Source organism: Stegastes partitus, unplaced genomic scaffold, assembly GCF_000690725.1.
Source record: "Stegastes partitus isolate 25-593 unplaced genomic scaffold, Stegastes_partitus-1.0.2 Scaffold0, whole genome shotgun sequence".
In the NCBI taxonomy this organism is placed as follows: domain Eukaryota; kingdom Metazoa; phylum Chordata; class Actinopteri; family Pomacentridae; genus Stegastes; species Stegastes partitus.
The window spans coordinates 1,050,664-1,075,100 of NW_007577731.1; the positions used below are offsets into that span (position 1 = coordinate 1,050,664).

At 45.5% G+C, this 24,437-nt stretch overlaps 2 protein-coding genes across 2 annotated transcripts in view; one reads left to right on the forward strand and one right to left on the reverse strand.

Moving 5' to 3' along the window:
• The window catches only part of gtf2b (general transcription factor IIB), an 8,622-nt gene extending 2,536 nt beyond the window's left edge, over positions 1-6,086 (forward strand). The window contains exons 3-7 of the mRNA XM_008279870.1: positions 1,229-1,362; positions 1,733-1,879; positions 2,726-2,855; positions 3,666-3,947; positions 5,411-6,086. Of these exons, the coding sequence (XP_008278092.1) occupies positions 1,229-1,362; positions 1,733-1,879; positions 2,726-2,855; positions 3,666-3,947; positions 5,411-5,544 (827 nt within the window). The 3' untranslated portion in view covers positions 5,545-6,086. The remainder of the gene's footprint in view (positions 1-1,228; positions 1,363-1,732; positions 1,880-2,725; positions 2,856-3,665; positions 3,948-5,410) is intronic.
• A 1,096-nt stretch (positions 6,087-7,182) lies between these two features.
• Positions 7,183-24,437, reverse strand: part of pkn2a (protein kinase N2a) — a 28,082-nt gene continuing 10,827 nt past the window's right edge. Inside the window, exons 4-23 of the mRNA XM_008279997.1 lie at positions 21,095-21,249; positions 17,475-17,604; positions 17,258-17,403; positions 16,765-16,978; positions 14,951-15,136; positions 14,701-14,810; positions 14,419-14,562; positions 13,415-13,490; positions 12,472-12,628; positions 12,215-12,341; positions 11,504-11,637; positions 11,006-11,081; positions 10,187-10,278; positions 9,876-10,052; positions 9,555-9,617; positions 9,381-9,457; positions 8,928-9,070; positions 8,116-8,223; positions 7,934-8,014; positions 7,183-7,850 (exon numbers count right to left, since the gene is read on the reverse strand). Of these exons, the coding sequence (XP_008278219.1) occupies positions 7,647-7,850; positions 7,934-8,014; positions 8,116-8,223; positions 8,928-9,070; positions 9,381-9,457; positions 9,555-9,617; positions 9,876-10,052; positions 10,187-10,278; positions 11,006-11,081; positions 11,504-11,637; positions 12,215-12,341; positions 12,472-12,628; positions 13,415-13,490; positions 14,419-14,562; positions 14,701-14,810; positions 14,951-15,136; positions 16,765-16,978; positions 17,258-17,403; positions 17,475-17,604; positions 21,095-21,249 (2,600 nt within the window). The 3' untranslated portion in view covers positions 7,183-7,646. The remainder of the gene's footprint in view (positions 7,851-7,933; positions 8,015-8,115; positions 8,224-8,927; positions 9,071-9,380; positions 9,458-9,554; positions 9,618-9,875; positions 10,053-10,186; positions 10,279-11,005; positions 11,082-11,503; positions 11,638-12,214; positions 12,342-12,471; positions 12,629-13,414; positions 13,491-14,418; positions 14,563-14,700; positions 14,811-14,950; positions 15,137-16,764; positions 16,979-17,257; positions 17,404-17,474; positions 17,605-21,094; positions 21,250-24,437) is intronic.

Below are 24,437 nucleotides of genomic sequence, written 5' to 3' on the forward strand. Positions count from 1 at the left end.
AAAATATAAATTATAAAATGTAATATATAATAATTACAAATAATAATAATAATCAGCGCCTCTACCTAAATCAGACAATGCTTTTTGTAACTGAGGTAATCTGACGATACAAATGAAGGTATACGAAGCCAGAATCCTTCCAGCACGTGATGCAGACTGTAAGACAAAGCTGCAGGGAACACAGAGTTCTGCTCTAATGAGCCCCCTCAGCGCAGACCGGGTCAGATGGGAGACGCCAGCCGCTCTCTGATGCAGGCATAAGTGCCCTCTGTTCCTGCTTCCATAGCGCCGGCTGGCCTCCAAGGAGATGAATGTCACTTTGCCTCTAGATATTAGAAAGACTGATGGATGGCACAAAAAAAAAAAAAAAAACAGGATTAGAATTTCTAATCCTCAGCCCTGGTACGCGGTTCCAGGAACAGTCATGGTAGCATGAAAGTGATGAGCTTATTCAGACGGTTTGCCCTGCAGTCGTCAGAGCCTTTCCCTTGTGCAGCTCCGATTCGAGGTGTTTGAATCACACTTTGCTGCCACAACGCACACTGTAAAGGACAATGAGAAGAAACAAAGGTACAGATGGTGTCTAAAATAACTGGATCAGATTCAGAGCAGCAGCACTGTGAACGCAGCATAGTGGTTCAGTTACAGTGTTCATGATGTGTTAGCACGATGCGCTCTGGGTCATTATTCAGAGGAATTAAACATGGTCCAACAGAACCACGGTTTGTATGTTCCAGTGGCTCAATGAACCTTTAAACAAAACATCATGTTTTTCAACCACTTTGTGCCATTTTTTAAAATCTCGTCCCCACTCGTTTTGTTAATACGATTTATTTGTTGTGTCCATCAATCAGAGAAGAAAATGAACCGTTTCAGAGCAGCAGGTGATCAATATGATCAGCTCATATCCAAACAGACAAAGACGCACGACTGGTGTTGGTTTAATCTCTATGTTTTTGCATTTTGGTTTTTAAGGATGAAATATAGTGTTTACAGTCAAGCGTCCTTTCATAAACGGCTGCATTTTGGTTTTTGTTGTCGACACCCTGCGTAACAATCATACGGTCGATCACAGAGATCCAAAAGGCAGAAACTCTCCGTCAAACCTGCGCTGTGATGAGGGGAAGCGCTACAACTTCACAGCAAACACACAAACTTACTCCAGAAATCATTTAATTCTCTTGTCCGTCAGCATATTTTCACTCAGTCGTCCAAACCATCTGCTCAGGTGATCGTGTGATCGACGTGGGCTCAGAGTGGAGAACGTTTTCCAACGAGAAAGCCCTCAAAGATCCATCTCGAGTTGGAGACGCTCAGAACCCGCTGCTGAACGGAGGAGACCTCACCACCATGATTAGCAAGGTGAGAGACGGCCGGCTGTCGTCCAGAATGAGACGTGATACTTCTGGTTTCACCCTGTTCACTGCTGAAGACATTCATGTGTTCCCCTCAAGTAGCTTTTAGGTTTCTGAGGTGTCGAAGCAACTCAAATGTTCAGTACTTTAGAAATCTGTTGTTCACATGTTCACACACACACCAAGCAGTTTACTGAAACACGCGTGTCTCCAAACTAGTGATGTGTTGGTACCTGTATCGTTGGCATGTGCAGCGTTCAGTCAGTACCACCTGGTGGAGCGACTCACCGTCTGCAGCTAGCGGCGGTCGCAGGAACCCACAGACTCATTGTGGCTTCACTCGAACACATTTCACTGATGAACTGTTTCAACCACAGGGAACCGGCGCAGCAAGTTTTGACGAGTTCGGCAACTCCAAATACCAGAACCGACGAACCATGAGCAGCTCGGACCGCGCCATGCTCAATGCCTTCAAAGAAATCAGCACCATGGCGGACCGCATCAACCTGCCCAGGAACATCATAGTGAGTAAAAAAAAACTGTTTCTTGGAACTAATGTGGCGACCAGTCACCAGAAAAACCTGATTTGAAAGACGGGTTGCCGTCACACACACATCATCTGCTGGTCTATTTATGGTTCGTGTTAGCGGGTCAGCACTCGTCAGCCGACCCGCCGTCCTCTCCCCAGTTCCAGCGCAGCTCAGGCACCGCCACCTTTGTTGAAACTGAATCTGACGAGGTGTTAAAAGTTAGCTGACTCCTGAGGAAAATGAAAACCGCACGTGTGGGCGCTTCAGAGAAATGAGGCTGAAGCTGATGTGGTAATTCTGTCATGTGGTTCAAACCCAAGTGTGTCAAACTGCAGACCGGAGTCTCTGCTGAAGCCGACAACCACAACTTCACCTGCATTCTCACATGAACAGGTACAGAAGGTCCGCCTCCTTGGGCCGCTAGCTGAAGACGTGCCTCCCTCATCGTCCACCTTCATGGTGTAAAAGTGTCTTGATTTAAAGGTGCAGCGAATGTGAGATGAAAATAGAAGAGCTGCACGTGCAGGCAGAGCGACAGGTTGACCTTCTGGAGCGACGTCACTGTTGTCTGCTCAGTAGTTCAACACATGTAGGTCAAGACATTGTTTAAAAAAGCCCCAAACCATTTTTTCAAAGAACTTCATACTTGACTTTTCCCCAGAACTGTCACACAACCGATGATGATGTTGAAGACAAACAGTTCATCTCTATTTAATCTGATCTCATTTCCAACCTGAAACATGATTGAAGTCATAATGTTGAGCTTAAGATCGTCTTTACGAGCTTCACTTACAGACTCTTGATTATTTGTTTGCTGTAAATATTGTTTTTGCTCCACAGGACAGAACAAACAACTTATTCAAGCAGGTTTATGAACAGAAGAGCCTGAAGGGACGAGCCAACGATGCCATTGCGTCAGCCTGCCTCTACATCGCCTGCAGGCAGGAGGGCGTGCCGAGAACTTTTAAAGGTCTGGATACAGGATTTTATTTTCTCATCAGCTTTTGAGCTGTTTACCAAATTATTTTAGTTGAAAGTTTAGTTGAGGAATAATTGATTGAGGGCTGCAGGTGGATCAGTCGTTAGCATCGTCACAGGTTGGCGTCCCGGTGAGGACACCCGGGATCTTTCTGCGTGGAGTCTCCATGTTCTCCCTGTGCAGCATGGGTTCTCTCCGGGTCCTCCGGCTTCCTCCCACAGTCCACAAACATGCTGAGGTTAATTGGTGATTGTATATTGTCCGTAGGTGTGAATGTGAGTGTGCTTGGTTGTCTGTCTCTAAGTGTAGCCCTGTGATAGACTGGTTACCTGTCCAGGTGAACCTGCCTTCACCCTGAGTCAGCTGGGATAGACTCCAGCCTCCCTGTGACCCTAGTGAGGGTTAAGGTGTAGAGATGATGGATGGATATTACTTCCTAATATATAGTCCCTTTTAAAATACAGAATCATCCCTCAGATGTGAGGAAATCTGTATTAAATTCTACTTTGCTGATTTTTTGTAATCCTCCCAGTTTGCTTTTGTGGTTTTATGTGACAGGAGAAACAAAACAAATGACATGTCTTCATCTTCTCTGACGTTTTCAATAGAAGAGGCCCAGAAAGTGTTTTTCAGCGGGTTTAATGTGTGGTGTGTAGCTCGTCTCTATTAACAGTTACTGTCAGTTTCAAAGAAGAAGAGGAAGTGACTCGACCGATATAACTAACTAACTAACCTACAGCAGAGCGTCTTCTTCACTGAAACACATCTCATCATGACCCTCCATCTCCTTTCCCCTGACAGAGATCTGCGCCGTCTCCCGGATCTCAAAGAAGGAGATCGGCAGGTGCTTCAAGCTGATCCTGAAGGCGCTCGAGACCAGCGTGGACCTCATCACCACCGGGGACTTCATGTCCCGCTTCTGCTCCAACCTCGGCTTGCCCAAACAGGTCCAGATGGCAGCCACCTTCATCGCCAGGAAAGCAGTGGAGCTCGACCTGGTGCCCGGCAGGAGTCCCATCTCCGTGGCAGCGGCAGCCATCTACATGGCCTCCCAGGCCTCTGCAGAGAAGAAGACCCAGAAGGGTGAGTGATGATGTTCTGGTAGCGTTCACAGGCAGATGCTGTGTTGGGCTCAGACAGAGGAGGAAGAAGTGTTCAGACTGTTTAAGTACAAATACAGCAGCTTATTAAAGGAACAACCTCCAGACTGATCAACAGCTTCATGCCACCAGCTGTCAGGATGCTGAACTGCTGATCCACATGTTTATTTAAGTTGCTTTTAGTTGTTGGATCCTGAAGAAACGCTCTCATCCTGTTTGTATTACTGTGTATGTACAGCAAGCTGACGATAAACTGAATGTGATTATTAGTATTACTAGCAAAATGTAGTTTAAAAAAATGAGATCCAGATACTGGTCTGGTCCCTGTGACCGGTGTGTTATTCTGATGTTATGAGAGTGTGTCGTGTCAGGGCATCAGCAGCATGTCTGAACCACTTCACATCCACTTTTATATTCAGGGAAAGCAAATCCTGAGAACTTGTTTAAATGTATTTAATAAAAATCAAACCATGTGAGAAGTTCAGAGGGAACCTGTGGAGCTGTTATGTGTCACAGATATCTGACGTGACTACATGCCTCTGATTTACTCTTTAACGATGAAATAATCAAGTAAAGTACAAGCTGAGTAAATGCACCTCAGTCCTGATTCTCCAGCCCTGGGTTTCTATATCTGGTTTTACTTAAAGGCCCCGTGAGTGAATTCAAGCCATAGAAATGACACCGTTGTGAAAAAAAACATGAACAAGAGCAAATAGTTTTTCAGTCAGATGTTTCGTAAAAACGAGCCAGGACACGTAGACACGTCAGGTCAATACAGACGATCTGATTAGATTAAATATGCTTGAACTGAGTGCGTCTCAGACACCAGAAACCAAAGAAACATGTGTGTATGTGTTCTTCATCTTATAAGCTCGTTTCACTCCTTAAACGTGGATAAACAGGGTTTATTCGTTTAAATCTGCTGCTTGTTCAAACCCAAAGCGTTTTAAAGTTAGTAGGATGAAGACGCGTTTGCATGGTCTTCATCTGCAAAGTGTCTGAAGCCGTGAGATGCAGCAGAGTGTGAAGACGTACAGTCTGAGTGAACACCTGTGGTTCAGGGGAGTTAAAGGGAAACAAGCAATAATGAGCTAAAACCTCTCTTCAGCATCCACCACAGTGAATTCTGTCTGAACAAGATGGCAGGAACTCTAAGCTTCAGAAACCTATCCCCTACAGCAGGGATCTCCAACTCCTGTCCTGCAGGTTTTAGACGTTACTGCAACACACCTGACTCACATTAATGGATCTCCAACAGCTTGTCAAGTTCTACACAAGTCTGTTTGTGATCCATTCATGTGAGTCAGGTGTGTTGTAGTAACGTCTAAAACCTGCAGGACAGCATCTCAGGAGGACCGGAGCTGGAGATCTCTGCCCCACAGTTATTGTTTAAGACACAGAATTCAGATCTACTGCAGCTGAACCTTGTCTCCGATCCTTCCACAGAAATCGGAGACATCGCCGGCGTCGCGGACGTCACCATCAGACAGTCGTACCGTCTCATCTACCCACGCGCCGCAGAACTTTTCCCTCCAGACTTCAAATTCGACACACCTGTCGACAAACTGCCCCAACTGTGAAGACGGCTCCTCTCACGCAGTGCTGATATTTTTCTGCTGTACTTACGAGATTGTATTTTTCTTTTTTTTCTTTTTTTTTTTATCATGTTTGTGTTGGATTTGGAAGATTTCTCTTGTCCCGCCTGAGACTACAAGCCCTCGCCGAGGCACTCTGACAGGAATAAAGCGGACACACATTCCAGTGCATAAACAGCTTGCAGACTGTTCTTACAGTATTTCATTTGAGTGTATATACTGTACCATGTATATATGTCCAAGTGGGAAGACGTAATCGATGCTTGCAATTTTAGGCTGGTTTCATACTGTACACATAAAACCTTGTTTTTGTAGAAATAAAAAACGACCAGGTTATATTTTGTTAGTTTGTTTTGAACTGTTCTCAGTAATTTAAAAACAATAATAAAAGCTTTTCATGAAATCAGCTCATGATTTTGAGCATTAAGACGTTTGTAAAACCTGATTTAATAGTGGTGAATAAAAAGCAGGTCAAATCCACCTGAAGGACGTGTTTGCCGTTAAGAATAAAAGCAAAGCCACTATTACAAATGTTTAATTTGTGCATTCATGATAGGCAACAAAACAATGACTGCAAAAAAAATGCCTTTGATTATTTTTTTCTGTTTTTTTTTTTTACACCGGGATGAACAGCTGTGTGACGTGAGTAGTTGGTGTACCATCCTTTTTTTTTTTTCATCTGTTCTGGCAACAACATGCACAAGCAAAGAATAAAAAAAAAAAAAACTTTGTACAATCTATTTTCATCATTAAGAAACGTAGATAATTAAAAACTATTGATAAAATTAGTGCTTTCAGCTTAATTGTGTACATACAGTATGTATATATGTCATATACCCTGCCCTCCCCTGTAGTGATTCAACAGGTCTGAGTCAGTTTACACGGAACCGAGCCGGATCTGCTGGGAACCGGAACAACGTGGGAAGCGTTTAAAATGGCGCATTTTTGATGGAGACCTAAAATAACAGTGTACTACGCCCCTTCAATCTGTCGCTGGGCTCACTCTCAGTCCATCAAATTTCTCTTTAAAAAAACCCCACACAGATCCGTTTCTCTGCTGCTTCAAGAAGGACAGGATGAATTTGGTTTTGGTAGCAAGTCGTTTTAGTGTTTTCACTTTCACTGAGGTAACAAAACAAAAAGGTCAGGAAGAAAACTTAAAGAATGAAAAACATAAACCTGGCAGAAGAGTTCATGTAACGGTTTGATCTTGTAGCTCAAAAACCTCCAGCTATGAAGCCACGAGAGGGCATCACAGAGAAAATACTTGATGTCTTTTGGCCGACATGCTTTTTTTTTTTTTAATGAAGTTTCCAGATGAACGGTTCCTCGATCAGCAGCCTGGTCGGCGCACTGCTGTTTAGTGTTAAAAAAATGAGACATGAAAAGCTTCAGGTGAACAAAACGCTGCCGTAGACAAAGACCGGGCCTCTTGACCCAAAAGAAAACGTAGTGTGAAGACTTTTACTTTCAAGTTGGGAAGCAGCAGCAGTAGTAGTTGACCGTTCAGTGACGATGCTTTGAGCACTTTAACTTCACCGAACGCCGGTTGCAGAACCTTACACTGAGATAAACGTCCTTAAGCTACGGCGAGGGCTTTGCGAATAAAGACAGAAAACAATAAAATATAGGACTGAATATAATCTGTACACATCAAAAAAAAGAAGAAACGAAGACAGTGACACTGAATAACATGATTGTGATGTTGCCGTCTCCTCGGAGTTCATGTGAAGACATTCTCAGTGGTCAGACAACAAGACGCGACGACGACGAGTCCGAGCAGGAGGACTAACCCTAACCCTCCTTCACTCTCCAACAACACAAGTTCATTTGTTTTCTTTTTTTTAAAGGAAAAAAAAAAAAAAGTTCTTCATGTGGATTAAAAAAGAAGTTCCTCAGGAGGCGTCTGGACTTTCTTCTCAATGGCACAGAGGATGGATGGAGCTCGCTGCTCCTCCTCGACGTTTCAGGGCAGAGAAGAGTTTTTAAAAAGAAGAAGAGCTGCAGTCATTGCTGCGCTTGTTGGTTCACAGTGTGTGTGTGTGTGTTTGATTGTGTGTGTGTGTTCGGAGCGGGTCCAGGTGAAGCTAACACCAGTCAGCGATGTAATCGAAGTCAGAGAACATGTTCTGCTCGTCCGAGTTCAGCATTCGGGGTTCCCTGGGCGGGGTCAAGATCGGAGCCTCTGAGGTAAATTCATCGTCGAAGTTGCTGACGTCGTTGGCGCCCTGAATCGTCGGCACGAACGGCGGCTTCACCTTCTTGGCCAGCAGCCCGTTCCAGTCCATGTTCTGCCGAGAGACGCAGAGACACATGAGTGATCAGGTCTCCAACTGATAGAATCTTCAGTGCCAGTTTTGTTTTGGCTTCTTACCCTGAAGAACAGATGCTTCTTGACCTCCTCGGCGTCCCGTTCTCCTGCTCCCAGACGGCGCTCCGGGCTCCTCCTCAGAAGCTGAGCAGAAGAACGTAACGGTAAACAGATGATTATACACTCAGGAGGGAAACACAAGCAGAGTTTAAATGCTTTTTGGTCACATGAGGCTGGTTCCTCACCCTCCTCATGATGGAGATGGCCTCAGTGGAGAGGAACCGTGGATAGCGCACTTCGTCGTTGACAATGCTGTCAAACACCTCCTCCTCATCGTCACCGGGGAAGGGCGACTGAAAAGAGATGCACCGAAAAGAAAGAGCTGAAGGCTTGACAAACGCTGCTAAATAAAGCTCCTTTCATACATGATGTTGCTCATCTGGCAGCATCTGAACGCTTCGTGTCTGAATGAGCATCTCGGTCTCCTTCCTGCTAGAGGTCGACCTGGTAGGATCTCCACGTCACTTCTAACAAAGTATGAACTGATGAACGGGCACCTGGTGCACCAAACAACTGTCTCATGCACTTTGTTCTACATCCATTACAAACTGAAATAAAAACTTCACCGACTAACGCTTCAGATTAATGAGACTCATCGACAACTTGGGTTTAGCCAAAATGTTAAAGTTTAATTGATGTTTGTAGGAGTCTTTCCTCTGAACTAATTAAACAGCAGCAGCAGGATTCTAAGTATGTGGAACTCCCAACTAGTCAGTCAGAGCTAATGAAGCCTCTTGGATGAGAGGTAGAACGTCTTCAAGGAACTCAAGCAGGTCCAGTTGCTACGATTAATCTACCAGAATCTTTTATGGAGGACGAACATGAAGCAAACATTGAGACTCTATGTGAAGAACATCGAAGTAAAAGTGATCTCTGTCTAGAACGGCACCACGTTAACAGACTGATGAAGCAGCAGCGTATAAACAGCTTGTGAGTTTATACGGGACTATGATCAGTTACAAATCATTTCTGAGACTTTGCTGAACCGTGATCTCACCTCTCCAACCAGCATCTCAAAGATGAGGACGCCCAGCCCCCACCAGTCCACGGCGCGGGTGTACGACGTCTCCGTTAAAACCTCCGGAGCCAAAAACTCTGGTGTGCCACAGAAGGTGCTGGTGCGGTCCCTGAAGCCCATTCCTGGAAGCGACACAGCAGAGGCTTTTCAATAAAGTACTACTGCTCCGAAACAGATCACCACCCGACCTCCTGACCTTTAATCCACAATAACAGCTGACACACTGACAACATCTAGAGCCTTTCTAGGAGACTGAACATGTAGATAGAGAAAGGTCCACAGTCACAACTAAGCAGCGAACATTAAAATCGTGCCGTATGCAGATTCTTTAATCCCACAAGCTGCTGGTGCTCAAAAAACTGCAAAAGGACTGATTGCTTTCAACAACTAGAGTCTGAAGATTAAAAAAAATAAACAAAAAAATCATTTTACCTTCTTTGCAAAGCCCAAAATCTGCTATCTTTACATATCCCTCCGTGTCCAGGAGCAGATTATCCAGCTTCAAATCTCTGCAAATCACAGAACGAGAGAAAGGATTGTGTTCTGGGGATCTGGATGCTTCTAGGGAAAGAATAATTCTGACAGTTAAGATCTTTAAAACTATACCTGTACACAATCTTATGGTCATGTAGAAACTGTAATCCCAGCACGACACAGGCGGCATAGAATCTGCAAAGGTACAAAACGCACGGGTTCAATGAACAAGAGGATCACAGGAACAGAATACACCTCATGTGATCGCCTGGCATCCTAAATACTACACGTAAAGGAAACCTCTGACAGTTTACTCAGAAGTTCCTGAACTCATCAGTATGACAGTATTTCAACTTGTGGTGCAGTATTATCATTACGCTGCCCACAAACGGCCATTAAAAACACGCTTCGTCTGATTGAACGTGAACTGGTGACCAGATGAAGGTCACTCACACGGCCCTGGGCTCAGAGAACACGTCAGCGTGGATGTGCATCATCAGGTCGCCTCCCGCTGCGTACTCCATGACGAAACAAACGTGCTCCTGTGTCTGGAAACACGCAAACAGGTTCACCAGGAACGGGTGGCGGACGCTGTTCACCGTCTCAAAAATCCTCTTCTCACACATCAGGCTGGAGACGAGAGACGGAGAGAGAGAGAGAGTCGAAGCAGCAGTTACTCAGAGATAAAGAGCTCGAATGTAAAAAATAGATTTTCCATTTTCTTCAGCAGGTATTTTCTGGTGAGAGCAGCTTAAAGTGTTTACCTGTCGACCTCATCGCGAGCCACGATGTCTCCTTTCTTCAGAGCTTTGATGGCAAACATCTCTCCTGTGCTTTTGTATTCTGCTAACAGCACCTGCACAGAGGACGCAGAGGAGAAACACACCTCAGAGGAACCGAATACAAGCTTTCTGCCGGTTTTGTTGGACTGCAGCTGATCGAATACACAGCTGAGTTACTCCATAAACAGAACATGAGCCGGCAGCTGTTTTGATAAGTGACACTTGAAGCCAAAAGGGCAGAAAAAATCCTCACGGACGCCTTCTAACCAGGTCATCACCTCTTTGACCTGCTGCCCTCCGGTCGGCACTTCAGGTTTCTAAGCACCAGAACATCCCGGCACTGGAGCAGCTTCTTCCATTGGGCCTCATGAGCAGCCAGTAAACCACTACAGACTCCTGCCGACTACCTCTGAGCATCATTACTACATGTGCTATACTGTAATTTAAACTGTTTCCTCATTTATTACTTGGTTTATGTCTCTTTTCACTATCCTTTTTATTTCCGTAGTACTTTTACACTTTTCTTTTACATTTCTTACATCAAGATTCTATATTTGTTCCTGTCTTCTTATTGTTGTGTACCATCTCATTCACCACCACGACACATCCCTCGTGTGTGCCAGCTCACATGGCAATAAAAAAGCTGCTGATTCTTCTAAACTGTTGATCGTTGCCAGCTAATATGAGCAAATATGACAAAAACAGGAAAGACATCACTAGTTTCTAGCATCTATAAAAAAAAAAAGACAGACGAATCAGTGATGAAAGTAGCTGCAGCTCCACGTTGGACGATCACCTGACCTTTCCGAAGTGTCCACGTCCAAGCACCGCCACACACTTGAAGTCTTGGAGACTGAAGTGGAACTGCTCTTCTTCCCTAGAAAGTGTAAATCAATGCATTCAGTATAATTCAGTGCAGATCAAGCTGCAGAAAGTTTGTGTTCTGAACATAAGAGCAGCAGCAGCTACACCCAGAGCCACAGGCAGGGGGCAGTGTTCACACAAATGTGGAGCCTGCACTGGTTGCTCTCCTCAGGCAGCATGTCACAGCATGAGAATCAACAGACGTGAAACGATGTCAACAACTGGAACAATAAAGACGAACAGGGTGGCTGGTTGCCATAACCGTTATGTGGAGCCTCTCTGTGCCATGTTACGAACCCTTCATCATCCTCACAGGCTGGAAATCATCACCACAAAACAATGACCCAAACATGTTCCCTTTAAATAAAAGATTTTTTACTTAAACCACATCTTTTCCCTTTTTTAAAAAACTTGTTTTGTGAGCTTTTCTGGCACCTTATCTCGTCTTTCTGGATGGCGGTGAGCTCCAGGTCTGGATGCTGGATGTCCTGCTCCACCACGCCGTCCATGTCTGGCTTCATCGCTATGCTGTTCCTCTTGTTGAGGAAGTCGAACGAGGCGAGTGCGTCCTGTAGAGAGAAAACATAAGTGGATGGAAAGTGAAAGAATGAAAGAAGCATGGTGAAAAAATGAGGGAGACGTCAAGGAGGCAACCTGATGGGGTCTGGTCAACGAGAAATTAATGAATGTTTGATCATTTATCACTGGAAAATTTTGCTTTGCTCTTTAAATGGCACATTGTTCATCTGCAAGGACACGTTACTACTGGAGGAACTATTTTCTACATTCAATCATTAACCGAGGAGACTATTTAACCCTTATGCACCCTTTAATTCAACTACTTAGTGTAGAACAGTCCTACTGATGAACTAATATGTAAACGTATCATCCTCCAGTTAAATCAGTATTTCAACTGAACAAAGTGGTCACAAAATGTCATTTCCCATCAACTTTCCGTCTTGTTTGTTTCTCTTGTCTCGTCTGCCTGAGAAAAGCGTTTTAATCTTTACTGGGATTACACGTTGTTTGAAACTGAGCCTGTGGCGTCCATTTGTGTGAACACAGAGTTCAGCTGCTGCATCTGTGCTCGCATCACTTCGTCTGCGCCTGACCAACAACACTAGCATTTCTTGAACACTCCCGTACCTGTACTTCCTCTTTGTCGGGCATCTTGTGCTGCACCAGCGGCTCTCGGATGTCGTCAGGTGCTGGGTAGTGTTTGGGTCCTGGTGTTGGTTCTTTGTCAAAGTCCAGCTTGGTCACCAGCGGGTCGCTGTGAGTGGACACAAGCACAGCTCAGTGCCGTATTCAGCAGCAGCAGCTACGTGGTCGCTAGTAACTATTTCTGTTGAACAATTTGTCATCCTGTTAGCTTTATCGTTCATGCATGTGTGTTTGTGTACCTGCTGGGTGTGGGCGAACCCGGCAGGCTGCTGGGCCCGGTCTCAGCTGCCTGTGGGCTGAAGGAGTTGGTGCTGACGGTCGGTATGGCTCTTCTCACCAGACGGCCCCAGGTGGCGATGTTGATGTTCATCTGAGGGGCTCGCAGGAAAGTCTTACCTGCTCAAGACAAAGGAAGACAAAATCAAGAATGGGCACAACGGTGGGACACAACAGGAGGGACACACAAACAAACAAACATCCATCCACTTTCTTCCACAGGGGTAGCTGGTCATTCCAGACTTCCCGGCGACGCTTTCCAGCTCTTCCTGGGGGATCCCGAGGTGTTCCCAGGCCAGCCGAGAGATATGATCCCTCCAGCAGGTTCTGAGTCTGCCCCGGGGTCTCCTCCCAGGTGGACGTGTTCAGAAAACCTCCAGAGGAAGCCTCCCCGGAAGCATCCGAATCAGGTGTCCATACCACCTCAGCGGCTCTCCTCCGGGCTCCCTCCGGATGTCCGAGCTCCTCACCGTATCTCTAAGGCTGAGCCCAGCCACCCTGCGGAGGAAGCTCATTTCGGCCGCTTGTATCCGCGATCTTGTTCTTTCGGTCACGACCCAAAGCTTGTGACCATAGGTGTGGGTGCGGGACGCCGGTCTGGTACAGCGCCTGCATTGCTGCTGACGCCGCACCGAGTCGCCTTTCTACCTCGCGCTCCAGTTTCCCATCACTCGTGACCAAGATCCTGAGATACTTAAACTCTCTCGCTTACCTGACAAACAACACAACAGAATCTCTCTCTTATGTTTTCAGGGATCTAGCTACGGATTTCCGACAATTGCCTTTATCAAATCCTAGAACACTGGACGTTAATACGACTGGACACACCATCCAGACTCGTTTAAATGAATACAGATTTCCATCACTGTGCACCTTATACAAGTGTTAAGCTGTGCAGCGGCTCACCTTGCTGTTTGGAGAAAATCTTCTTTTGTCTTTGAAGCTTTGGTCGTCTCTCAATGACAGGGTTGAAAAATGTTACCTACGGAAACGTCATGACGGAAAAATTTAGAAGAGAACGGTAAAAAAAATGAATGCAATGTGCCAGAATGTGTCCAAACATCCTTAGATGTATTGTCATCAGACTAAAAACGTGTATCGCACAGCTGAAATGACATGAGCTCAAACTAATACAGTTCAAAATAAAATAAGCCTTTATTAATCCCACAGTGGGGAAATTTTAAGTGATACAGCAGCAAAGGTGCAATGTCGTACAAAAATACAAATAAACCAAAATATTAGACGTGCACGATATATCGGCGACCACGTCGGTACCGGCCGATAACAGTGATGTTTCCCATATATCGGTATTGGTCCGATGAACACATTTAGCCGATGATTGTCTGACATCAGCGCCTTCGTCTCTATGTTTGATATCGCTGCTGCTTCACAGATGATTTTACTTAAATGGACTTAAATATGTTTAAATATGTTTTACTTTTGTACTAAAGAAGACTATGTGGTCTGATCTGGGCTTCTTCTGAATAGTTTTCACTTATACTAATTTTTCAGTGTGAAAAAAAATTGAATATCGACATCGGTGATATCGGTTATTGGCAATATCAGAAATCTGAATATCGATATCGGCCAGAACTTTTAATATCGTGCATCACTACTAAATGTACACAAGTACTACTTATAGAAATATCAGTGTTGCACATATCAGTGGTAATGCATGGATTCTTTGTGTAGAGAGACATGTTAATATTTTACAGATCATTATCTATACAGCACAGATTGTACGCTACAGTTTGTTTACATTTTCATTTCACTGCATTCAAGAATATCCGTCTACTGCAGGCCGTGTGCTGCTCCAATGTGACCCGTCAATGTGCTGTACTACTAACAGATGCTGCTTAAGAATAAAACACTCAACAGCCTTTTATAGAATAGTGTGTTTGTGTGTGTACCTCAGCAAACAGCATTCCCTGTGGCTCCAGGTACAGACACATTCCATGACGCTGGTTGTCCAGGAAGTCCTCCAGCCGCAGGAACTTGACGGCGCAGAGCGAACGCCAGTCACGCCAGTACACGGAGATCTCCAGCTCACGGGACTGCAGCACAGAGCAACACAAACACATCAGCAGCAGCAGCAGCAGCATACAGATGTGAAGCTCACTGTGTTGCATAAACACAACACTGGGTCTGCAGCACATGGGTAGTTCAAAGGGAGAACCGTGTGTGTATGTTACCCGGTCCAGCTCCAATGTAAACTTCTGGTCCCAGGCCTGGTTGCTGACCGGCCTCCAGCTCGTCTGTCCAACTACTGTGTTGTCCAGCTTCAACACTGCACTGATCTCATCTGGGGAAAAGCACTGAGTTATTAGTGTTGCTTGATTGAATCTAGTTGGTGTTAAAGACAAGGTTGTCTCATTAATCGCCGTTACAGATGTGACAGAAAGTCTTCAGTCTGTTCTGGGTTAGGAGATTAGCCGCACTCACTGGTGACCTCCTCGCTCTTCGTCAGGTTCCTTGAGCTCACGCCGCGGTTTCGGTTTGCTCGGCTGATGAAGGACGAGCGCGTCTCGCTGGGGCTCCAGCCAGGCAGCGGGACAGACGCCGCTTTGGAGCGACCGGGGACGTTTTCCAGGAGGTCCTGACAGCCCATGAGCCTGACGTCTAACGTGCCTGGAGGCAATCAGGGAACAACACACATTACAGACGCTGTCCTGGCCGAGGCTTCGCTCGGTTAGTCGAGCAGCATGGTAGTTAAATATACTTGAAGGTACTTGAGGTGACCACTGACACAAAGCACTTGTTGGATGAGTCAGGCCAGGCCCTGCTGCTAGCCTGGTCTTACTCAGGCTGGACAAAGGCACAGTTACAAAGACTGACTCATTTCAGGTGGAGCTGTGTTTCCATAGCAACGATGAATGGCATCTGCTGACGAAAGAGAACCCATTGATTTTCTTGAATATATTTGGTCGCAACTGCGTGATTTGCTGCAAAGGCACCGGTGTGATGTGCAAGAAAGAATATTTTATTGCTGTGGACTAATGAAGGAATAGCAGCTGTTGAAAGCTGGCAGAGTTCTGTTGGACTTGGAGTACCTTACATGTGTACTACTTTCAAAAACAGACCAGTTCTATAAAACGTGGGGACTGTTTCAACCGAGTGGAGCCTTGAATGTTCTTACTGCACATAATCACTGTAACCGCTAGTGTGTTGTGTAGGACTCTGAGCTGGAGCCACATGTTTCTGGTTTGTTTTTACTGTTAACGTTTTCTTCTCCCTCTCCCATCACATACTGACTGCACCAACTGCACTGCTAAACAGTTTATATGTGCAATATTTTAACCAACCCAGTGCAATATCACAGTCTACCTCGCTGTTACACAAATATTTAGTGCTAAACACAACTAGCTGTGGCTTTTCTACTCTGTTATATATATTTTTTTAACCACACTCTATTGCTGTATTTTACTTATATTTTGCTCTTGTTTTATTGTACTTAGGCTTTTTCTTTTAAAAAAACGGGACCTGAGTACTACTTTCATACCAAAAACATGTGAATGTGAGCTGGCACGACAAATAAAGTTCCTTGAATCCTTGAACTTCATCTACAACTTGCTGTAAACGAGCAAATCAATTAATGTAGTATTAAAAAAAAATGCATGGGAGGGGAAAGGAACAAGCCTGAATTATAGGTTTTAATTTAAATTTACAGGAATAATAATTCACATTTTAGAAATATTACACTGGCATGGCAAAAACAGACTAGCACGCACCTCACATATGAATTCTGAAAAAAGAACCCCATCAATTAACGAATACTCAAAATAACATAAAACTATATACCATGCCACACTGGTTGTTGAGCTGTGATAGCAAACTACTGTTACCTAAGTTATTTAGTCAACCATTTTAGCAAAATACAGCCACGCTTCTTTGTGATCGACTCGTAAACGTTCAGGAAATAAGCTGCAACCAGCAGCATCCATTAAGTTGGATGAGTTCAAATTTGAGAAAATGGGGTCACAGGCAGTCTGAGGACAAAAATGATGAATTAATCCTGGAAGGCTAATAACATAGTGCCTTTCCTCATTATGAAAGCAGCACAGGCGATTGTCCAACCACATGCTCATTAGGCGGACCATCAATGTGAAAGCGTATTGACCGACCAATCAACCTGGAGACCACAGCGCTCGCTCACAGGTGGCATCTTCCAATATCCGCATGTGGAATTTAATTGTTATTTCTTAATGATTAGAAACAATAGAATGTCAGCGGGGTGTCAGAAACGTCCGTTGAGCTACCTGTGAGCGCTGCAGGCTTGGTCACGGTGCTGTACTGGTTCTGTGTGGAGATGATGCTCGATCTGGGGCTGAGGGCCGGCGAGGACAGCAGGGACAGCTCCTCTATGATGCTGATGCTGCGAGGGTGGTTTTTAGGCAACTCATTCAGGCGCTGCTCCAAAGAGTATCGCAGGAGGTCGAGCTTCTGACTGGACTCATTGAAACGAGCCTGGGCCTGAGGAAGGGACAGCAGGTAAGAGGGCAGCAGAGGAAGAGGAGGCGGGGAAATGAGTCGGAGAGGGACAGATAGACAGAGGAACATCAATTACATGGTCTATTTTCCTTTAGTAAAGCGCAGCAGCAGCGGTGGCGGCTGCGCGGGGATCAATTTGAACTCTATGAGACTCCATTAGCTTTAACGCGATGAGAATCTTGTTTTGGCTCGTTTCAAATCACGGCTGAAAATGAAGCGGGCAGAAAAAGTCAATTTTACACGAACGCGGCATCCGTCTACCTCTGAGTGCGCTCTCTTTTCCGTGACTTTCCCCGTGCCCAGGAGCTTCATGACGTTCTTGGCTCCCTCGGCCACCGCCGACTCGATCTTGGCGTGGTGACACAGCTCCTCCACCCGCAGGTCCAAAGGGCTGATGATGGGCTTGTCTGGAGGAAGGAGATTACTCTTTATTCTGTTTGTCTTTCTGCTTTAATCCAGTGGAGGTGTTTCTCCTTACCCATTACATCATTGCTCTCGAAGCTCAGCTCGCTGGTCTGGCTGGCTTTGAGGATCTGCATCCTGATGAACTCGATCTTCGTCTTGCTGTCCTGAAGCATCTGCTGGGCAGTCGCTAGTAACTTACGATCCTATGGGGGGGACAAATAAGAAACACCCACAGCTTAATGGGAGCACTTTCCCCTGCATAAATTAACGACTGAATCAAAGGTTTAATATTATTTGCTTTCTAAATAAAAGGCCTTGAGGTGACTGTGAATGCACGTTGCCCCTCATTGTGGTCGGTTGTTATGAGCGTGTAACACAAACACCCGAGTTCATGCCCTTAATTGGAGATAAAGCACACATGGAAAATCTTATTCACCCAAAAAGAAAGTGGAATCTCATTGTATGCTGTGTTTGCTGAACTTCTCGTACGTACACACATACACACACAAACACAGTGAAGTAAGCAAACTCCACCCCGAATTCCTGTGAAGTTTAAATCCTGGCTGTTGATGGCGGCTCGCGCAGGAAAGACCTCTGTCCAGCAGGCATTTCCTCTCTGACATCAGGACAGGACTATTTCCAACTGGAAGGTGCCTCTGTCTGTCTGACCAGGGAGGTCGCTTACAAAACGCCGTGACCCCCTCCGGTCAGTCAGACAGACAGGCTCTTCTTTAACGTGTTACACAGTGAGGTTCTGGAAGTAGCTTCAGATTTGAAAACAAAAACAAAACGTCAGACTGAACAGACACACATCTGGCCTTATTTAGACATCCTGAAACATAATTCTGATGTCTAGATGTCATCAGAAAAGTGTTAAACCTGGACACACATCAGCATAAACTCCATGACCTGACATTTTCAAATCTGGTATCAAAACATGCCTTTTTAAATCTTGATGAGAATTTTATACCTTTTACTGTTTTGCTTGTTTTTTATCATGTGCTTGTTTTTGTTTTTTTTAACCATGCGTTGTGAGGCATCTGCGAGTCCTTTGTTGGAAGGCATTGCTGTTTAAGCTGGTGTGTAGCCAGACTTAGAAAATGCATGTTATTTTAAAGCAATTAATTTCATTCTCAGAAAACCAAAGAAATCAGATTTTTTAAACAGAGGTCATATGTGCAGATTTAACACCACATCAAGGCCACACGTTTACACGTAGCCAGTATTCACGAAGACGGATCTACGTTTTCCAAAATAATACGTTCACACCAGATTGTTTTCAAAAAAATCTTTGTTTACACAAACACGTCGTTAAGAGCTGCTATGAGCTGCCAGACCTATAGGGGGGAGTGTAACGAGAAGCATAAAGCCATGCTAGCCAATCAGAATCCCGGAAAAAACACAATTTCTGTTACTTCAACGATAACGGGCCGAGGGTTGTTTGTTTGGACGGACAGAGAGGTGGAGCTGCTTGCAAACATAGAGACGGAGTTTTTCCAGATCTCCACTGTGGCTGGAGTTTTCAGATCTGATGGTTTTTGGTGACTCGTAGCTTAGTTTACGTGTGAACCAAAGGCCCGTTGAGATATCACTGTTACGTGTAAACAGGGCCCAAATCTCAACACCTCAGTTTTTGTACAATAAAAAAAGAAGAAGAAAAAAGCTTGAATGTGCTATTTTGGTGGCCAGATTTAACCACTTTTAGAAGCTGTTGTTCTCTGTTTTCACTCTTTATACCAAGCTACATGTTCTGCAGTGTAGCTCAGACATGACAGCAGCATCAGTGTTCTCAACTCCTGGCCAAAAAGCCAAAAAGCGCACTTGTCAAAATGTTGGACTGTTCCTTTAAAAGGATTTTGAAGGGATTGAGAATTTAATCAATCAATCTGCATTAAATCACAGCTGATACATTCACAGACACATAATAAAATGCAGAATTATGTCACTGGCTAAGCAGAGACGACACTGGCTGAAACCTTACACTGCACCAAACCGCCGACTACAAAGTGGTTTCAATTACTACTGACGGACACGAGAGCCGAGACGAACATGAGAGGCTCTCAGTGCTGTTATTACCAGTCCTGGTGACTTACACACACCTCCCAACTAAATTATAGTTTTTGCTCACTGGGAGCATTAGAGGAGACGCGAGGACCGTAAGAGCTTTGTGAACAAACAGCAGCAGCAGCAGCGTATGACACAGAGAATGTGTCAGCGCCTTCTCATGTTTCCTCCTCCCCTGCAGAGAAGCTGTAAAAGCAAACCTGCTATGTTGCAGGCTGGTGTTCAAACTGGGAATGAGCCCGCCCGCTTCAGTTTTCATGTGATTATGGTCACCTTTCTGCAAAGACTCTACCTTAAGCGGTCTAGACGTTGTGTGAAGTCTGGAGTCCTTTACAACCTGTAGGACAACTGCGGCGCTTCGGACAACGACGAACTCGCAAGACTCATTGCTAGCTTGTGATAAACGTTTATTATCTAATTTGTATTAAAAGATGTGCTTGGTCAAAGATTTCCCGTAGTGGCTGATGAAGTAAGCTCAGAGAGCACGGTGGGGAGACATGCTGAAGGCCATGTGAGACACCTGTGAGCTGTTAGAAAACATCTGGATCCTCTGTCCTGTGATGCCAATTAAAAAGTCTTAAAGATGATAAAAGAAAAATGAGACGAAGGTGACTCAATTATTCAAACTACTCTCTGGCTCCTGTGTTAGAGTCAAAAAGGTCACTTGAGGATGATTCTGAATTACAACTTTCGTCCTGTTTTTGTAGTTTTAATTTCTATTCATTCCAAAAAAAAAAAGTTCTCATTAAAACAATACCTGGGACGTACAAAGATAATATCCTCAGAGGGTCTGGTGGGGGAAGAAACACAAGCAGCCAGACATTCAAGACAGAAAAATCTATTCCAATGATCTAAACCACCTTATTTGGAGGTAAAATTTAAACCAAGAACAGCCAAAAGCTCCGTGACCATCACTCACTGCACAGGAAGGTAAGTGAATATGACAGCAGGTCAACGCTGGAGCAGGAAGTCGGTTTGTAAACTGTGGCTGCTGGTTAGTGGTGGGACGGTGGGACGGTGGAAAGGTGGCGAACATCTGCTTCAATACAGGCAGCTCATGAGCAGATCAGATTCTCTACGAACAAAATGCAACCAGTAGAGGAGACGCTCTGGTGAACTTTTTTTGAAAGCCTTCAGATCCATTTGCACCCGGGTTCAGCTGCAAAAATGTTCCATCTGCTGGGTGTTGTTGTTTACTGGTCCCACCAAGGAGCTGGTTCAAGCCGTCACAAGCAGCACATGCCGTTTTGTGTGTCTGATTGAAATGCCCGTGCGGCTCAACCCGGCACTCTTTCAGTTGGACCGGACCGCACCCTGTGACTGTTAGCTGTGGCTGGAGTGAATGCACAGTGACGCTAGTGTGTGTAGTAAATGTGCCATTCGCCAACATTTTCTTTCCTAATTAATTCTGGTTAGCCGCAGCAGATCACTCTAGCAAGTACAATGTTATGTTTCCCCCAATAGGAAAGATGACCAGAAACTCCCCGAGAAGGCTCCAGCTGTGTGAAACCTGATCCGTCTTCTTAAGAAAAGCCCAACTGATGTGTCTGATTTTCCAAACTTGGCAGCCTGACATGAAGCAGCAAAAACCTGAATGTCAGGTGAACCCTCCCCCTCTCCGGTGCCTACCTTGGAGGACCCGTTGGAGTACATCTGAATCATGTTCTCGGCGCCCTGTTTGACCTTAAGCTCAATGTCGTTCTGCCGTTTCAGGGCGGCCAGGCGGCTGCTGCTGGTGCACATTCTCGCCTCGCTGTTCGGGGTATCTGGGGTCAGAGGGCATTCTGGGTGAAGACAACAACAACAAAAAAAAGACAGACAGGTTAGCATCTCACGGCCTTTTGGAAACAACTGCAGACATACGACTTCATATACTATAAATATGAACGGAGCATACGTGAGCTATATTTGGCAGTCGGCCATTTTGAAGTGAGATAAACAGTCGTGCAGCTCTGCAGGGTGACATATAACCGTGCTTACAAAAACACGTCAGGTAGCCGGTTCAGCTGACAGATAATGTACCAAGAAATGTCTGCTCGTTATACTTTGGTGTGGTCTGTTAACACGAGACTCTAAAAAGAACGACAGAAGATAACAACAGTAAGAAACCCAGATGGACAAAAGGTGTCACAGTCAGACTTCTCAACATCACCGTAAAGAAAACAGAGAAAAAAGAAAAGTGTGATTATTCACAACTAATCAAACGTGAACTCAGAGGTTTAGTTTGATGCTCTGACAGTCAGGAGCCGTAACACAAAGGCAATTCAAAGGAGGAGTCATCTCACTGGTTCTTTACTGCTCCAGCCCGGGGTAAGCCCCGCGGCCATCTCTATTCTAGGCCATTCAGAAAAAAGGAAACAAGTGTGAACATGCAGACAATTACCAATACTACAGTGTCATTACTGTAAACGCACAAGCAAAGTAAACCTGAAGAGAACGTGGATTTTAAACACAGCACAATGACGTCTGTACGCATGCAGGCATTAAATCGACACATAAACCACACAACGATACGCACACAGACACCCAAAGTGAAACCTAAACCAACTCAGAGCCGGACCAGAGTTCTGGGGGATAAGCTTTGTGTTTTGTTGTGTTTTTTTCGGTCGTGTCTGGACTCGACGTGTGCAGAGAAAATCCCTCCCCAAAGTAATCACACCAGCGCAGAGCAAAACATTCACACACACACACACACACACACACACACACACAAAAAAAGGTGAGGTGGGCAAAAAAACCTGCCCGACTTCTCCTGACTTGACTTGCAAGTTCAGTTTCAGAGTCTATGTTGTCATTAAGTCTCTGAAAGGACGCAGAGAGTAAACGGTGAGTGAGCACCAACATGCGGAAACATAAACAACCCACAAGTGTCACAAGGAGTTTCTACATGTATGTACGCTAACGTCTCTGAGCTCAGTTCTTTTCTTTTGGATTTGAAGTCCACAGGCAAAACACCGGTCACATGATTGAACAAACACCTGCCTTGAGGTGTCTTGAGTCCATCTGCATGAGCCTGACAGGCTTTACCAGAACATACCAGGGCAAAGACCATCAGTTGCACCGTGAGACACCGCCAGATACAGATAACAATAACCAGCAGGCGGGTCTGTGATTCATTCACTCCGCATGTTTCATCAAAACACTGTCTAATGATTCCTTTGAACACCTGCGGGACGCAGGCAAAAAGGAAGCATGTGACTCTTTGAACCGAAACTGATTCATCTAATGACCCTGATAATAAACTGAGAGAGTTGAGGTTTCTGTTAACGGGCGGAGGGGAGGCCATGCTGGTCCTCCCGGGGCTGCCCTCTCCTACACAGAGACACCGAGAGGGGCAGGGCGAGACGGGAAGAAACTGAGTGGGCACGTATCTGCAGAACAGCCTGTGGAGCCAGTTAAGAATTCACCAGGGGCTCGGGGCAAAACTGATTTCTTAGTTTAGAAAATTGCATAATGGCAGAGCCTGGGTGAGTATGTTCAGATCGGGTTGCGTCAGAGTCTAATCTATGAGAGTGACACACTCAGGAACACACGTGCAGAAGCGCTGCGTGTCATCACGTCTACGTTTGGGGCTTTCCTCTCCGTGTGGGAGTGCGGTTTTGTGGAGATCACGTTAAGCCAAGAATTCAAGGACCCCCACCCTTGCCCCCCCTCCTCAGCGAGGTTCAGCCCACGCTGGGCTGCAGGACAAGACACTGAGCTACCGAATAGCTGTGAGGCTGATGTCACCGCTGGACAACTGACAAGGGGAACCCTCCCTCAGACTAACCTCATCTGTATCTGGTGAGAAGGCAACGAGGAACGTGCTCACAACGCTCCCTGAACTATTACTTCACAGTTGGGAGACCTGGACCTAAAAGCAGTTCCCACTTGAGACTGGGACTGGACAAGTGCTGATCTTAGGGCAAGTCTCTTTATGAATGAGCTCATATGAGACAGAGGGACCTGACTGGTGACCCTGCGTCAGAGCTGCTGGTCCCAGACAGCGCCTGAGAGCCAGTCAGTCCATTTCTGGCCTCGGCCGAGTGGCGGAGAATAACCAGAGCCCCCTAAACTTTCTCCTGGAACAAAAACACATTCTGGCTGCTCGCAGAGGCAGAGCAACTCCTTCCTACTAATTCAGGAAACAAGTGCTGTCTCTCGCGGATTCGTGAGCTGAACATATTTCAAGAAGCTGCCTCTTGTCTGAGAGGCTCAGCTGCATTCAGTCCCTCTCCATCATTTTTGCGATGGCCAGCGACATTCCTCTGGCATTGCGTCACTTCAAAAGAAAGCCCTTGTTCACCAGATAGAAGGTCGCAGAGTCAGGCTAAATTTGTTTCCACTTAAGATAACCATTTACCAAGACAGACTCCCTTTCCTCCTGCAGCACACAAACACACCCCTCCTCATCTACTTCCTAATGTCAATTGAACCAGGGGAATGCGACGGCAGCGAGCAAATACCATTCCTTCTCTTCCTGCAATCTCCCGGACACTCGCCACCAGCAGCTACTACATAAGGCGACTGCTGTAACAAAGCCAAAGTGAACGCACACAGCTGTTGTGGTAAACTCTCCAAATTCCATTGTGGTCGACAAACGCACAGGAGCAGCTTTCAACAGCCTCGGAGGGGAACAATCGGCAGCTCATTGTGACTGTCGCTGGAATGTGGAGCGCAACAATGTCGGCCTCTGGAGAGTGAGTCACCTCCAAGCGCTCAGTGTGCTCACTGTGTGTTTGCACATGTAAGAGTTTATATAGGTGTTGTTCTGACACGACGCTGCCAGAGGGATTTACTCAGCGATACTCTGCATTTACAATAAACCACTCGCTAGCCAACAGACTGCTACAGGCCAGGGGTGGGCGATGCTGCAAAACTTGGTATCGATACCAAGTAAATACAGAACTGGTGTTGCCGGTACCGATAGTTTTCACTTACACAAGCAGCTCATCTACAACAATGCGTCATCATTTATTAAGTGAATGCACCA